This window comes from Cryptomeria japonica, chromosome 3 (genome assembly GCF_030272615.1).
Source record: "Cryptomeria japonica chromosome 3, Sugi_1.0, whole genome shotgun sequence".
In the NCBI taxonomy this organism is placed as follows: Eukaryota; Viridiplantae; Streptophyta; class Pinopsida; order Cupressales; family Cupressaceae; genus Cryptomeria; species Cryptomeria japonica.
Window position 1 is genome coordinate 412906319 of NC_081407.1, and position 13634 is coordinate 412919952.

The window sequence follows — 13634 nt, forward strand, 5'->3', positions numbered from 1 at the left end:
AAAAATTGCTCATATTTAATTAATGCTAGAGGGGATAAAATCAAGTTTGGTTAGGTGTGGATTATTTTAGGTGTCTACGGTATCAATGAAGCACTCATACCAAAGATAATACACGAAGAATTACGGTATCCTTTTTGAGAGACATTATCTTTTTGTGAGTGTTTAAATATTTACTTTTCATGTTGACTAAGAACATATGCATATACTAAAATGCATGCTCGTGTTAGATTCACATGCACACTAAAGTGAGGGTAAAAATGTAATGGTAAATTTTTCATGCCAATCTTATTTCCCTCTTAGTTTGTGTTCACCTTAGTAGAATATCTTAAATGCAATAATATATCAACAAGTGACATACTATTGTTTTTTGTTTGGCTCATGGATTGATCTTTGTGCACCTTTATTTACCAGTCTTGCACCAGTTAAATTCATCATTTACTTATTGTGTCGCACCTCCATTCACATTCACTTCTCGCTTTAAAATTATCATTTAACCCCAATCTTCATTTCTAGCTTTAGATTGACCTAGTTCAATCTTGAGGCATGCAAGAATGAACATGAAATTTAAATTCTAATTTCCTACATGCTTCTACTGTGAGCTATCTTAAGACACCTTTTTGTGACATGTTGCTATGTTACTGCATTTAAAATTAAGTAATATGCAATTAATTCACATATGATTACAAGGAGAAAATCATTAGCATACTTCAATTTTTTAGATCAATAAAGAATTAGGTCTACATCATCATATAACCCATCTACATGTTTGTGTATGTTATCTTTGATATCTCGCATCATCATCGTATTGATTTACCAAAGAGATATGACCTAGGAGAATTTATTCACCTATTAAATCAACAACCTCCTAAATTATATCCTTAAATACCGCCTTGACAAATTTAAATAACCAGAAAAAAAATAAAAGACACGAGTTTTCAAACACATATTCTAAATGATCAATATAGTACAACATATATCATTTGTCACACATCACTTAACACACTAAAGAAACAATTTTTTGGTACTGACAAGTGAATTCAACATGAAATCAGTAACACATCACTATTTGCTCTGCAACTAAATACCCTTAACCCTCATTCAATTTTCATATATTATTGCAATTGTCAATCACTCTTGTGAGTAAATTAATTCATGGTTTGATTGCTGAGGGATGATTAAATAGACTGTAGAGAGATGGAACACTTGTGCATAAAACCTTTCTACATGGTCTACTTTGTATTATGATTGACACAATAACATGAAATGGCTGCAAACAGGTCTAGTGATGGAGAACGCAGCTGCCATGCTTTCTTAGTTGCTTTGAAATCAACTCACCACATTACGAAATGGAAGAGGCAGAGAAATTTGAGTTTCTCCACACAGGCAGCACAAACCCATATTCTCACTGGCAAACCGAGGATGACGTCTGATACACAAATACATATCCTGAATGTCAAGCGAAGAATGGCGTCTGATACAGAAATACAAGAATAAATGGCCTTAATATCAGGCTTGAGAAGGAAGACGATGATTGCGTTTCGATGCTGTAGGATGAATTCTCCTCGCTTCAATCACACTACGCCGTCCAATGACCACCTCCATCTCAGGGTATTCTTTGGAGAGCTTTGCTTGAAAGAGGCGCTGCACATTCTGCTTACCACCCACAACCCACCTTTACATTCTTCCACATATTTTCAACTATTACAGACATGCATTGCCAAAAATGCCCATTCAGGGGGCCGGCTAATCCATTCTTTCATCATCGACAGGGGATTCAATTTTGGTAGGGGTGTATTTTTTCAAAAAAAAATTATCAGCATGTATGTCAAGTGCGGTAGTTTGGTTGATGTTCGTAAGGTGTTTGACGAAATGACTGAACGGGACTGCTTCTCATGGAATGTGATAATTGCTGCTTACAGAAGACATGGGTTTTGTCACGAAGCATTGATACTCTATCTCGAAATGCAACAAACAGGTGTTCAACCCGATCAGTTTACCTTTGCCAGTATCCTCCCTGCCTGTGCCAAAATGAGAGCTTTGGAACAGGGTATGAACATCCATCAGAGCATAGTGGAGAGCGGATTATTATATGATGTTGTTGTTGTGAGTGCCCTGATAGACATGTATGCCAAATGTGGAAGTATTCAGAAGGCAGAGGAACTGTTCAAGAAAATGCCCCAGAGAAATGTTGTCTCATGGACTGCAATGATTGCAGGATATGCACAAAATGGGTTTCTTGAAAAAGCTTTTGATGCATTTAAGCAAATGCAATTGAAAGGTACTAAGCCAGACTCCACAACATATTCCAGCATCCTCTCAGCCTGTGCTAAATTGGGAGCTTTGAAAGAGGGTATGCACATCCATCAAAGCTTATTGGAAAACGGATTTTTGTCAAATGGTGTAGTTGCAGGTGCGCTGCTAGAGATGTATGCGAAATGTGGAAACATATTAAAGGCACGCGCACTGTTTGATAAAATACATCAAAGAAATCTGGTCCAATGGAATACCATGATTGCAGGATATGCACAGAATGGTGTTCTTGACGAGGCTCTAAGACTTTTCAAAGAAATGCCGCAACAAAATGCAGTCTCGTGGACTGCAATGATTACAGGATATGCACAAAATGGGTTTGTCAGAGAGGCACTGGAAACTTTTACGCAAATGCAATTGGCAGGTGTACAGCCAGATTTTACAACCTTTGTCACGATCCTCCCAGTCTGTGCTAAAATGGGAGCTTTGGAACAAGGTATGCATATACATCAAAGCATAATTGAAAGTGGTTTTTCTTCCCATGTTGTAGTTGCAAGTAGCTTGATAGACATGTATGCAAAATGTGGAAGGATTCGGAAGGCACGGGAACTTTTCGACAAAATGCCTCAGAGAAATATAGTTTCCTGGACTGCGATGATTTCGGGATATGCAGAACATGGTGTCCTTGATGAGGCCTTAACTCTATTCAAAAAATCTCCTCAACAAGACATAATCTCATGGACTGCGATGATTGCAGGATTTGCACATAATGGGTTTGTTGAAAAGGCCTTGGAGACTTTTAAGCAAATGCAATTTGCAGGTGTAAATCCAGACTCCACAACTTTTACCAGCCTCCTCTCAGCCTGTTCCAAGATAGGAGTTTTGGAACAGGGTATGGACTTACATCAAGTCATAATTGAAAGCGGATTTTCGTCCGATGTTGTAGTTGCAAGTGCCCTGATAGATATGTATACCAAATGTGGAAGGATACAGAAGGCACGGGAACTGTTTAACAGAATGCCTCAAAGAAATGTGGTCTCCTGGAATACGATGATTGCAGGATATGCACAAAATGGGTTTGTTGAAAGTGCCTTGGAATTGTTTAATCAAATGCAATTAGGTGTTGTAAAGCCAGATTTCACAACATTAGCCACCATACTTCCAACCTGTGCCAAAATGGGAGCTTTGGAACAGGGTATGAAGTTGCACAAAAAAATTATTGAATGCGGATTTTTGTCAGATGCTGTAGTTGCAAGTGCCCTGATAGACATGTATGCAAAATGTGGAAGCATACAGAAGGCACGTGAGTTGTTTGACAAAATGTCTCAACGGGATGTGGTTTCATGGAATGCAATGATTGCAGGATATGCAATGCATGGCTATTGCAATGATGCTTTCAAACTCTTTGAACTAATGAAACACTATGGAACATATCCCGATCGTGTAAGCTTTGTTTGTGTTTTATTTGCATGCTGCCATGCAGGTCTTGTGGATGAGGGCTGTAAATATTTCCATGGCATGAGCGACTCTAATTACATCTTACCTACAATGGATCATTATGTATGCATGGTTGACCTTCTTTCCCGTGCTGGCTATCTTGAGGAAGCTCTAAAATTTATCATCAAAGTACCGATTAAACCTGCGGTGGTTGGGTGGATGTGCTTGTTGGCTGCTTGTAGATCACATAAGAATGTAGGGCTTGGAGCATTTACAGCAAATGTCCTTGTTGAATTGGATCCTAAAAATGCAGCACCTTATATTCTTCTTTCAGACATCTATTCAGAAGTGGGCAGGTGGGGTGATGCTCAAAAGGTAAGGAGATTGATGAAAGACCGAGAAATAAAAAAGACACCTGGATGTAGTTGGATTGAAATCAATAAAATGGTACATGCTTTTTGTGTAGGAGACAAATCACACCCACAAACACGGGAGATCTATGCAAAGTTGGAGAAATTATCATGGGAAACGAAGGCAATAGGGTATTCTCTAGATTCAAGACATGTGCTGAATGATGTGGAGGAGGAGGAAAATGAATTATTCCTCTGCCACCATAGTGAGAAGCTAGCAATTGCATTTGGATTGATGAACACATCCCCTGGAACAACTATTAGAGTCATAAAAAATATTCGAGTGTGTATTGATTGCCACACTGCAACCAAGTTTATCTCTAAGATTGTTGCGAGAGAAATCATCGTGAGAGATGCAAACAGGTTCCATCATTTCAAAGAAGGACAATGTTCTTGTGGAGATTATTGGTGATGTGAAGTATCATCTAAAAGAATTCCCTAAAGAGGCTCAAATTAACTATCAGCCTTAGTGTACGGGACGGTGCACATGCATTCCAAGTTCTCTGGAATGAATCTGCAACTTACACGTCTGGTTATATGAGCTCCTTTGGTGAACGCTATATCTAAATACAGACCAGCAATACAGCACAGTGATGGTATCAGAGTTGCAGTGATAAGAAGGAATCAGGTTTTATTTTCAGTTTCTTAAAAGTGTTTAGAGAGCTTGACCACACCATTTTGCTTAACAGAATCAAATGTATTGATGGGGTATTTGTTGAAGCCCTGTTTTATGATTCCACGAGGCATCCTGACATTGAAGTTTACACTATTTTTCAGGAAGTCTTCTGAAAAGCTGGAGGAGGAGATCTTCAAGGGAAAAGCAGGAGAGCGACGCTTGAAGGCTATGGAAAGCTGGCTGGCGAACAGGAAATGTGTGTGGCCGACAATCGATCTAATACTTGGAGCTGGTGAGGAGAACATCTTCATGGTTCTTTACTCCAACCTTTGTCATTTTGTATGGCCCTTTTTCTCTGTATTAATTGTATATCTTGTGTCCATGCCAGGTCCGCGTTTTGGAAATACATTACATTTCTGCATACCAGATTATGTATGCAAATTTGTTAATGTCCATGTATATTTTGTTTCCTTTATAGTTGTACATTTCTAATGCTGCTTCACATACCTTTGCTTTCTTGAGCATATGTTTGTAAACCTGCTCTTTTCAATTTATTTTGATGTAATTCTGTCTGAATTTATTTGCTTTCATTTTGAGATTAATTGTAATGATTCAGCTATACAGAAGCAAAATTACAAATTTTATTATCTTGTAAATGCATATATGCATGGTGCTTGGAAATAATGCATAAACCTGCTCTTTTCAATTTATTTTGATGCCATTTTTTTCAATTTAGTTTGATGTCATGTTTTTTTAATTTATTTGCTTTCATCTTGAAATAAATTTATGGCTCGATCATACATAAGTTGAAATTACAAATTCTATCATATTGTAATTGCATATATGTATGGTGCTCGAAAATAATGCATAATGAGGTCTCTAAAGCAATATTAGTGAGGAAGAGACTAAAATCTCATATGGAGAAGTCAAATCACAATTTATTTTACATTGAATTTCATGTATATCATATAAGAATGTGTGTAATAATGTTTTGTATAAATTAGCATTAGTAAGAGGATTAGGGTTGGTAGGTGACCCTTAGAGAGCTAAATGTTCCATGGCTATGGGAGTATTTGTGGTTACTATAGGTTTGGAACAAAAGGAACCCAGGGGATGATTACCATAAATATGAAGAATGTGATGGAAGAACTTGGTAGTATCAAGAGGATCATTATGAAGAATGTGGTGGAAGAACTTGATAGTATAGGAGGACTATTATAGTTGTTGACTCTTAAGTAAACAATTTCGATGCTTTCTAGGTGATGAGCAAGAATGTGGTGGAAGAACTTGATAGTATAGGAGGACTATTATAGTTGTTGACTCTTAAGTAAACAATTTTGGTGCTTTCTAGGTGATGAGCTAGGAAATGAAGACGTTTTTCATGAGTTTTATACATTAGAAAATTTTAGTAAAGACCTTCTATGTGATCAAAATTAAAAAAAAATTTAAATCATAGACACATCTACATTTAAGCTTATTTATTTTTTGTTTAGGTTTTAGAGATTTTTTTTGTCTAAAATTTTTGTTTGACCTTGATTGGAATGGTTTGGATGTGATCATAAGCACACATTTTTATATAATAGAAACAAGAAAAAAAGTTTCTATTATTTGGGTTGGGATCACGAGTCTAAACATGTTCTTATTTTGGTACCTCAAGAGGTACTCACAACTCCCAATCCTTAATGTTTCAAAGTTCACCTTTTTGGGATTGTAGCTTTGAACATGTCCTTATTTGGGTACCTCTTACTTGAGGTATCCTTGACTCTTGACCCATGAAACTCTCACATCTTGCATTGTACATCCCTACGTACCCCTTCCATGATCTAGAGCACTATAAATGACCAAATCTAAGGCCATAACTACTCCAAAATGGATTTTCCCACCCATAAAATAATTTCATCGTAAGGTTGTAGATTCACATCAAATTTAAGCAAAGGATAAGGAAATCCATGCTACCATTAATACGATAGTTATGTTTCTAATGCAAGTGGTTTCCAAACAAACTCCAAGCCACCATTTTAATAGATTACATGGGATCTAAGCTCGCCTTGCACAATTCACTCATTGACCTCTAGTCCTCCTTCATTCTTGAAGTGACACGGCAACCAACAAAGCACCATATATGCTAGTTTGTTTTCCAAAATGGTTGGTCATTTTGCCCTTCCCTTCCATGGGATTACAAGCTGAAGGTGTTTCTAAGGTTTCAACTCTTAAAAATTAAGTCCCCATTAGAGCAACATATGTTTGTAAATCTCAAGGAGGTTAATATTGTAAATGATTCTTGTAGTCAAATGTCCCCATGGTTTCATTTGTGGATTTTTTGGGAAGTTCTAGCTTAAGGTTTTCTCTTGCTAGCTTGTTAGTATGAATGTTTGATGAATGGGACACCATTCTAATGCATTGCAAGCTTTTGTAATGATCATTTCTTCATTGCATATGAAATTTTGTAGCATGTGATGGATAACTAGAAATGTTAAGTTGTTTAATATCAGAATTTGTGGTATGTGTGTATGCATAGCTCATGTTCCTATGTGATTTTGATTTGTTATTCCTCATGGTATGCTTGGAGTATGTAACCCAATAAATAGGCACCAATCTTGGAAGTAATGATCCACGATGCACTTGAACTGAAAACATCATTCATCAATAAAGAAGTAGGAAATGGGTTGTATGCACTTCATGATTTAGTGTTATAATGAGGGAAAACATCTTTAGTGATAGCAATTATCTTGGAGAGTGATTTTGTGCATACCCACATCCCACTATCATATAATGTTGTGCTTATTAACTTAATAGAGGTCATAGTACAATAGGTTAATTATTAGCCTAGTGACAACTTTTGAGGTTCAATGCGCTCCTTCGACCTGTGAGCAGCAAGACAAACCATAGAAGTCGTGACAATGAGGCCTCTATAACTCGATATTAATACATGGTAGCAAACTAGGCATTTATTTATTTAATGAATGTACTTTATCATTGTAGATAGCCCCTTGGATATCAAATGAAATTATCATAGTGTGTTGCAAAAGATACAAATTATTAATATAACATTTTTACGAAATTAGAGTGAAGGGAACCAATCACTTATGATCCTATGGATGGGTCTCTGTGGAAGTAATAATTAAAGACGTTAGTATTAAATTGATATTCAGTGGTAGAAAGTATATTTTGTGTATTATGATTTCCTTTGTATATGCATAATAATAAGACATGTCATTATCTAAGTTTTCTTTATGGGTATTAAAAGATTAAAAAATCAATAAATTAACAAAATACAAAAAAGAGTTAGGTGATTAAAAATTTTGCTCTTCTTTTTTTTCAATCCTCATTTGACTTTATGTTTACTTATTAGCAAAATGGTACATTTGTGTACTTTTCACCATAAAATATTATAATAGTTCAATCAATATTAAATACTTTTTTTAAAGCACAAACTTCAAATTTTGTTTTATTCACCATGCACTTGTGAGATACTATTCTACCGAGGTAACAGATTTACACATTTACATATTAATAAATAATAATAATTAGATCATATTTTAGGAATACAAAAGTACTACTTTTAAGTTTAATTATATAATATTTTTTTGTATTAATAATTAAATCATATTTAAAAAAAAAAAAAATTAACAAATATAAATATTTATTTTATCAATCATAAATTTTAAAACAAATACCAATTGGCTTTTTATTTTCAATAGATTGTATTTTATTTTTTAACTTTTTATAAAGGACAAAGAGAAAAATGTCCAACATCTTCTATCTCTCAACCTAGTGTGGTTCCTTTTGTTCCTAGAAAAAAGGAAGAAAAGGAATCAATGTTGAGTGATCCCAAACCTTGTTCTGCAAGCTTCGAGTTGTAACAAAAGAAATAATAGTGCAAGAGAATGCCGACAAATATGTCATGCTACGGCTCATGGGCTTGCTTCTAAAATTGATTCTTTCCAAGTAGTTGAATGTTGCTTTGATCTCATCTTCTCAGTCCTCACAAAATCCTAGAGAGGAGCCTTGCCTTAACCAACCTCACCAAAAGTTGAAGTTGTCGATCCAAGATTATTCTTCTTCTCTTTATCATCATAGAAAACCTCCTATTGTGATCAGTTTAGATGATGATTCTAATGATATAGTCAAGGATGATAATAATGTTAATGATGATCTATATTCAATATTTTCAAAAGCTTTAACATTAGCTCCTAGTGATACACATTGTAATTCATCATTAGAGCATGGTCCTTGTTTGGCACTAGAGGTAGCTTCATCTACCATACTAGTCGTAACTCCTTTAGCATTTTATCTACCGTCTCTAAATGATGTTGAGCAAGATTGGGACACGGATGATTTACTAGAATAGCTTGTTCTTGCAGTAGATCCTTTTGTGTGTTTTCTTGCATGTAATTTGTGATCCATGTACTGTGATGTTTGGCATGTATTTTTGTTTTGTTAAGCTCTATGTGGATGACCCTTGATTGCTTCATTGACACAAGGCTACAAAGGGGTTGGCCTTATCATAATATTTCTTTATTTGTATCTTACTTCTTCTAAATGGTGTATACTTGTTATGTCGTAAATGTACTTTTGTGTTGTCTACTTGGGGATGATGCAAAGCATTGACATCTTTCTAGTCTCTTCCATGTTAACCAAAATGACTTGTGTGTTCATCTTATGTGCTCTTATTCCATTGTGCTTGTAATTCCACTACCTTTGGGGATAATGTTAATTAAAAATAATTATAATTGGTATACATGATTTATTTGGTGTGCATACTAGTCCCAGATAGTGGATTCCTTATGTTCTCTTTCATGTTTTGTGATTATCTCCTTTGATTTGCCTATGGGGGCATTTCATTGTGGCAACGTGCTTGTCTTTTGGATGTATGTATGCTACCTTAAAGCAATTACTCTAAGTAAGGTGTAAGCAATCCCTTTAATGTGAGGGCATATACTTCACTATATTTTAAACTTTTTGCCACACCATGAAGTTTGGTTTATACACTTTGACCACACACATCAATATGTTTGGTGCACACTACAACACCCATTGTGTAGCTGCATTTCTGGATTACTTAGCAAACAAAGGTTTTGTTTTGTAATCTTTGGTGCATGTTGTAGCACTCATTTTGCAGTCACTTTTTTTCAAAATATCTAGCAAACGAAGATTTTGCTTTGTAATCGTTTGCAAGAGTCAACTAGTATAAGACACCATGCTAGATATGTTTGACTCTCCTCTTCTCTTATGGCTCCTAGTAAGCAAACCTTACTAGACCTAGATGTCATATCCTTCTTTGTTCTTTCATGCTCCATGTGTATGTGTAACCTGTGTTGATCATGTTTCTCCTTTTATCTTGATATTTTAGACTGATAAGATCCTAAGTCCTAGGGGCTTGGTCTTGGTGTTGTCTTGTCTCTTTAATGTCTAAGTAAAAGCCTTCGATGCTATCATGTATTTTACCAAGAGTATGAGCATTTGGTCATACTCCTACTAAAGTGGGGGCTAAATGTAATGTCATAAATTATATCCACATGCAATTCACACTCATTTAGGGCTCACTTTGGTGGTTTTCCCCTCATGCCCCTAATTTTGAGTGGTTGTGCTCAAGTCATGGCCAAATCTAGAAACTCAACACTAGTACATGCTCATTGACCTAGTTTATGGCACCTAGTGTCGTAGTCCTCCTAGACTATGGCACCTAGTACCCTAGACCTCATATTCTATGGCACCTAGCACCATGGTCCAATTGAACCGAGCCCAATTTGAACCTCTAATGGTCGAGAAGTTGCTAGACAAGAAAGTGCTCCTCAATATCAGCCTTCTTCAAATTTTCAACATATTTTTTGAAGTGTATAAATATAGCTTCCACCCCCTTATTTGGACATCTCTCAACTTCCTAATTTCATTCATATCAATCACACTCTAATTGAGCAAGGCAATCAAACATCTTCAAGGCAATGAAGGAGAGATTTGAAGTCAAGCATTTATGTTAGCATCCATGATCAATTTTATGTTTTTCCTACATGAGTGAAGGCATGCATGAACTCCTATCAAGAAACATCAACCTTTCATGAGAACTCAAGGCAAAATGATTGTAGCAAAGGTATAACTTGTCAATTCTACATTTCCTTGAAGTTTTCAGCATCTTCTCTACAAGGATAAGCTCTTTTTTTCTAGTCATTATTGTTGTAGTGGTGGTTAATTCCGACCCAGGGTTCAACTTAGACAAACCCCTACACAACCAAACAATTTTCTCCTCTTTTCTATGTTTAAGTTATAGATCTAAAGATAGAGAGTGGCAGATTTGAACAAAGTGCAGATAGAGATACACAATTCCAGATTCTGAGCATGGAAACCCCTAGTCTATGGAGCGTCACTCCAATTACTGACACTTTCTCATTGAAATTTTAGGAGAAAGATCTACCGAGCACATTGATCTAGAATCCACTCATCATAGCTAACAAAAACACCTACGGTTTGGGGTGCCTCAATCTATTTCTAGATCCAAGTTTACTTTCTAATTTCTAGTTCTATATCTTTATGTTCATGTTGTTTCTTGTCAATTTCCTAGTTCCTGCTTCATTTCTTATCTTCATCATATCCAATCATATCAACAACAAAAGAGAACAATTAATCCCAGTGCCCAACTCTCCCAAGGGACTGAAGTTGGGCCTAATTGGTTGTTCTCCGATAAAAGTTGATGGGATTGGGAATGATTCCTAATTTACATGTTTAGACTAGTGAACACCCATTTCCCACACCATTTGAAGAGATTTGAAAATTATATTACAAGCCTTAAGTTGGCTTAAATCTTAATCTAATAAGTGCATAAAAATAGCATTAAAATATAATAGAGAACAGAGAAAGAATGAGTATATTTTACAACAATCTGAAAGCAAAATTTTATTAAGAAGACAAAATCCTTAAAAAATTACTCTTGTCTGATTATTTTTGCACACAATTAGGGATACAATATGATGCAACATTCTAAGGAGAAATCAACCATGAAGATCCACTCACGAAACTACCATATGAACAAGAAAATTTGAAACATGATCTTTCACAACTATAAATTCATCAAAACACATATGGGAGCCCATCTTACTTGGTTGAATTATTATATCAACAACAACATTACTCACTATTAAAAAAATACAACGAAACAACTAATAATGTAGTATAAAAAATACTTAGAAAAGAAAGGTTTCCAATTCTTTTATTGTTTCACAACTTGTCCTTATTAGATAAATGAATTCAAATGATAAGCTTAACCCCTCAACAACCAGTTACAATCATTAAATGTAAACCTTGATCTAATACTTTAGGTTAATAAGACATAAAACCCAAACATTTAATTTTTGAAAGCATCAACCCCTTTCTAATTATACACTATCTTTATGTGACATATGTTTAAAAGTAATCTCAAAGAAAGTCTCTACTATGATCAAGTGACAAATGTTCATAGGCATAAATCCCCTTTGTAAAATACCTTGGAATATATTTTTTTAAATAATCCCCCATTGATCAAAACAAGTTTCAATGTCATTTTCAAGTTACACAAAGGTCCTTTGACTATTTCCATAGCATATACATGAATGGATCTTTTTGGACCCATGTGGTCATGATATTCATTAAGGTTCTCTAGCTCCAAATGGATATCCTTTTACAATAACAACACTTTTAGGATTCTAATAGTCTTTGTTTTAGAAACTTTTCACTATCTTCACACATTATACAGAATTTGTTAGCAATTATATTACACATTTCTTTATGTTAGAATAGATCATAAAGTGTGTATCTCTTTACACAACGTTCTCCCAATAGTTGGGCAACCTTAAACATCACACTCTAAGATTTGACTTGTTTAGGTGGCTCATATGAAATCATACTAATCATACTCTAAGCTTTGACTTGCTTCAATGACTCATATGAAATCACATTGATCACACTCTAAGCTTTGACTTGCTTAAATGACTCATATGAAATCACATTGATCACACTCTAAGCTTTGGCCTTCTTAGGTGGCTCATTTAAAATCACAATAGTTTCTTTAGTAGGATCCACCTACTAGTGTCATTTCAAATGAGCCACTTAAACAAGTTAAAGCTTAAAATGTGTTATCTAAGCCAAAATTCAATAGTTAAAGCTATATGTTGCCTTTGATTTTTCCGTATTGAGTAGAGATATTATTAGTACTTGTTGTCAAGGATAACTTTAAGAAACCACCCCTCGGGCAAAAGTGTAAAATCCTGGCGAATCAGACATTATTTTTGGGGGCAAATTTTCATTAATGGCGAATTTTTTTTTCAAAGTAGGAAAAAAAATTATTTTGTATTGCCGATTTTTTTCTAGGGTATGAAAATTACATAAAATTCTGGAGAATAATACCTTGTTTTGTGGGGAAAATATATATTGTAGGAGGCGAATATTTTTCGTTTAAAGGAACAAATAAATAATTGTATGGCCGAAAAATTTTACTCCAAAGGAAAAATTATTTAAATGTATTGGCGATTTTTATCCACCGCTTGAAAATTATTTAATTTGTTTGGCTAATATTTTGTTATTTATGGAAAAATATATATTTTATTGGCGATTTCATGAATTCATTGCCATTAATAGACAAGGCACATCACATCACATCAGTACATCACATTGATGACTAAGTTCGGACTATGCATGATGTATCGATAAGCGCGACCTCTTTGACACGTGAAGGGTGACACGTACCCAAACTCCATCAATGATTTTAAACCATTCGATGATTATAGATTAATGGTTGAAGTTTTATTTCGGCCCAAATTTCTGAAAAGAACATAGTTCACCAGAAAGTGCCTGAAATGGAATTGGATTCCATAGACACGTATCAAATGTCACGGTCGATAATGTTGGTCATTTAATATATGTCTAATCACTAATTGCAATCCACTTTGTTC

General features: G+C 35.1%; 1 protein-coding gene across 1 annotated transcript; it reads left to right on the forward strand.

Annotated features, from left to right (window-relative positions):
* Positions 1-1059: 1059 nt before the first annotated feature.
* Positions 1060-5401, forward strand: LOC131069513 (putative pentatricopeptide repeat-containing protein At1g68930). The gene is made up of 2 exons (XM_058004984.1): positions 1060-4725; positions 4875-5401. Exon 1 carries the CDS (start codon positions 1495-1497, stop codon positions 4507-4509), a length of 3015 nt encoding a protein of 1004 aa, XP_057860967.1. The 5' UTR covers positions 1060-1494; the 3' UTR covers positions 4510-4725; positions 4875-5401.
* The last annotated feature ends 8233 nt before the right edge of the window (positions 5402-13634 follow it).

Bases quoted from the DNA above. Each gene is read 5' to 3' on its own strand.
- LOC131069513 (XM_058004984.1), top strand. From the start codon at position 1,495: ATGGCCTTAATATCAGGCTTGAGAAGGAAGACGATGATTGCGTTTCGA.